The 1,893-nt window shown below is 46.5% G+C and overlaps 1 protein-coding gene across 1 annotated transcript in view; it reads left to right on the forward strand.

The window, feature by feature from the left end:
- Positions 1-202: 202 nt before the first annotated feature.
- Positions 203-1,893, forward strand: part of LOC103900443 (copper resistance protein A-like) — a gene marked incomplete at its 3' end in the record, with an annotated part of 2,053 nt that continues 362 nt past the window's right edge. Inside the window, exon 1 of the mRNA XM_009281128.1 lies at positions 203-1,502. Coding sequence (XP_009279403.1) covers positions 203-1,502 — 1,300 coding nt within the window. The remainder of the gene's footprint in view (positions 1,503-1,893) is intronic.

Genomic DNA, 1,893 nt, shown 5'->3' on the forward strand with positions numbered 1-1,893 from the left:
GTTTGATTTATACGTCAGTAAACAGTCCGTTATTGTGAACGGCAAAAAGAGCATGGCGACGCTCATCAATGATTCACTACCAGCACCGACGCTAAAAATGCGTGAAGGCGATACGGTGGGGGTAAGTGTGGTGATACGTGTTCATAATCAGATGGATGAATCAACCTCTATCCATTGGCATGGAATACTAGTACCGTTTGAGATGGATGGGGTGCCGGGCATTAGCTTTGATGGCATTCCTGCGCACAGCACCTTTACTTATAAATTCAAATTAATACAATCAGGCACTTATTGGTATCACTCACACAGTGGGTTCCAAGAACAAACCGGTATGCTGGGTGCCATTGTGATTGAACCTAAAGGGCGTGAGCGTCATCCTATCGAAGAAGATCATGTGATCGTCCTTAGCGATTGGACCAGCGGCCCGCATAATCTCTTGAAGCTGCTCAAACAGCGCTCAGACTTTGATAACTATCATCTACCAGACTTCAAAAAATTGCTTGCTGATATTGCCGAAACGGATATGAAAACCGCGTTTGATGAGCGCAAAATGTGGAATCAGATGCGCATGATGCCCACTGATTTTACGGACTTGTCGGGTGAAAAAACCTTTACCTACCTTATCAATGGCAAAACGACCGCAGCTAATTGGGCACAAATCGTCAAAGCAGGACAGCGCGTTAAATTACGCTTTATCAATGCCTCAGCACAAACTATCTTTGATGTGCGCATACCCGGTCTCAAAATGACTGTGGTGGCAACCGATGGCATTGATGTCGCCCCAGTTGCGATTGATGACTTTCGCATTGGCGTGGCTGAAACCTATGATGTCATTGTCACCCCGACCAAAGATGCGCATACCATATTTGCCCAAAACATAGACCGTTCGGGCTATGTCGCAGCAACGCTTGCCACCAAAGAAGGTGCTCGTGCGGCAACGCCTGCTATGGACAAAATTGAATGGCTCACCATGGCAGATATGATGGGTGCTATGGGTGCTAATGGTTATAAAGCTAAGCACGCTAAAACAGAATATGACTTTAAGTCTGATATGCGTGTGGACAGTCCACGTATGAACCTTGACGATCCAGGTATCAACCTGCGCAATATTAATAGAGAGGTATTGAATTATAGTCAGCTACGCTCTGTCGATGAGGCAATATTTGCGGAGCAGCGCAAGCCTACCCGAGAGATCGAGCTACATTTAACCGGTAACATGGAGCGCTATATTTGGGCGTTTGATGGGGTTAAGTTCAGTGAGGCCACGCCGGTCAATATCAAGCCGGGTGAGCGCGTGCGTATTACCTTAGTCAATGACACGATGATGAATCATCCGATGCATTTACATGGGATGTGGAGCGATTTGCGCATGCCTAACGGCGAGTTTCAGGTGCGCAAGCATACTATGATGGTGCAACCGGCACAAAAAATTAGCTTTGATGTCACAGGAGAAGCTGGTCGATGGGCATGGCATTGTCATCTGCTCTATCACATGGAAGCCGGTATGTTTAGAGAAGTGGCGGGGGGGGGTGCAAATCTTTGGTTGGTAGGTGAGAGATGAGATGAAAATACATAAAGTAGGTTTACGGTTCGCCGGGGTATCATCATTGGTATTATTAGCATCATCATTTGCTAATGCTGCTGACCCGTCCACGGTTAAAAAAGACATAACTATGTCAGGCATGGACCACAGCAAAATGGACATGTCGGATATGGATCATAGCAAAATGGATATGTCAGGCATGGACCATGGCTGTATGGATATGTCAGGCATGGACCATAGCAAAATGGATATGTCAGGCATGGACCATGGCTGTATGGATATGTCAGGCATGGACCATAGCAAAATGGATATGTCAGGCATGGACCATGGCTGTATGGATATGTCAGGTA

Source organism: Aptenodytes forsteri, unplaced genomic scaffold (genome assembly GCF_000699145.1).
Source record: "Aptenodytes forsteri isolate BGI_AS27 unplaced genomic scaffold, ASM69914v1 Scaffold1492, whole genome shotgun sequence".
NCBI lineage: Eukaryota > Metazoa > Chordata > Aves > Sphenisciformes > Spheniscidae > Aptenodytes > Aptenodytes forsteri.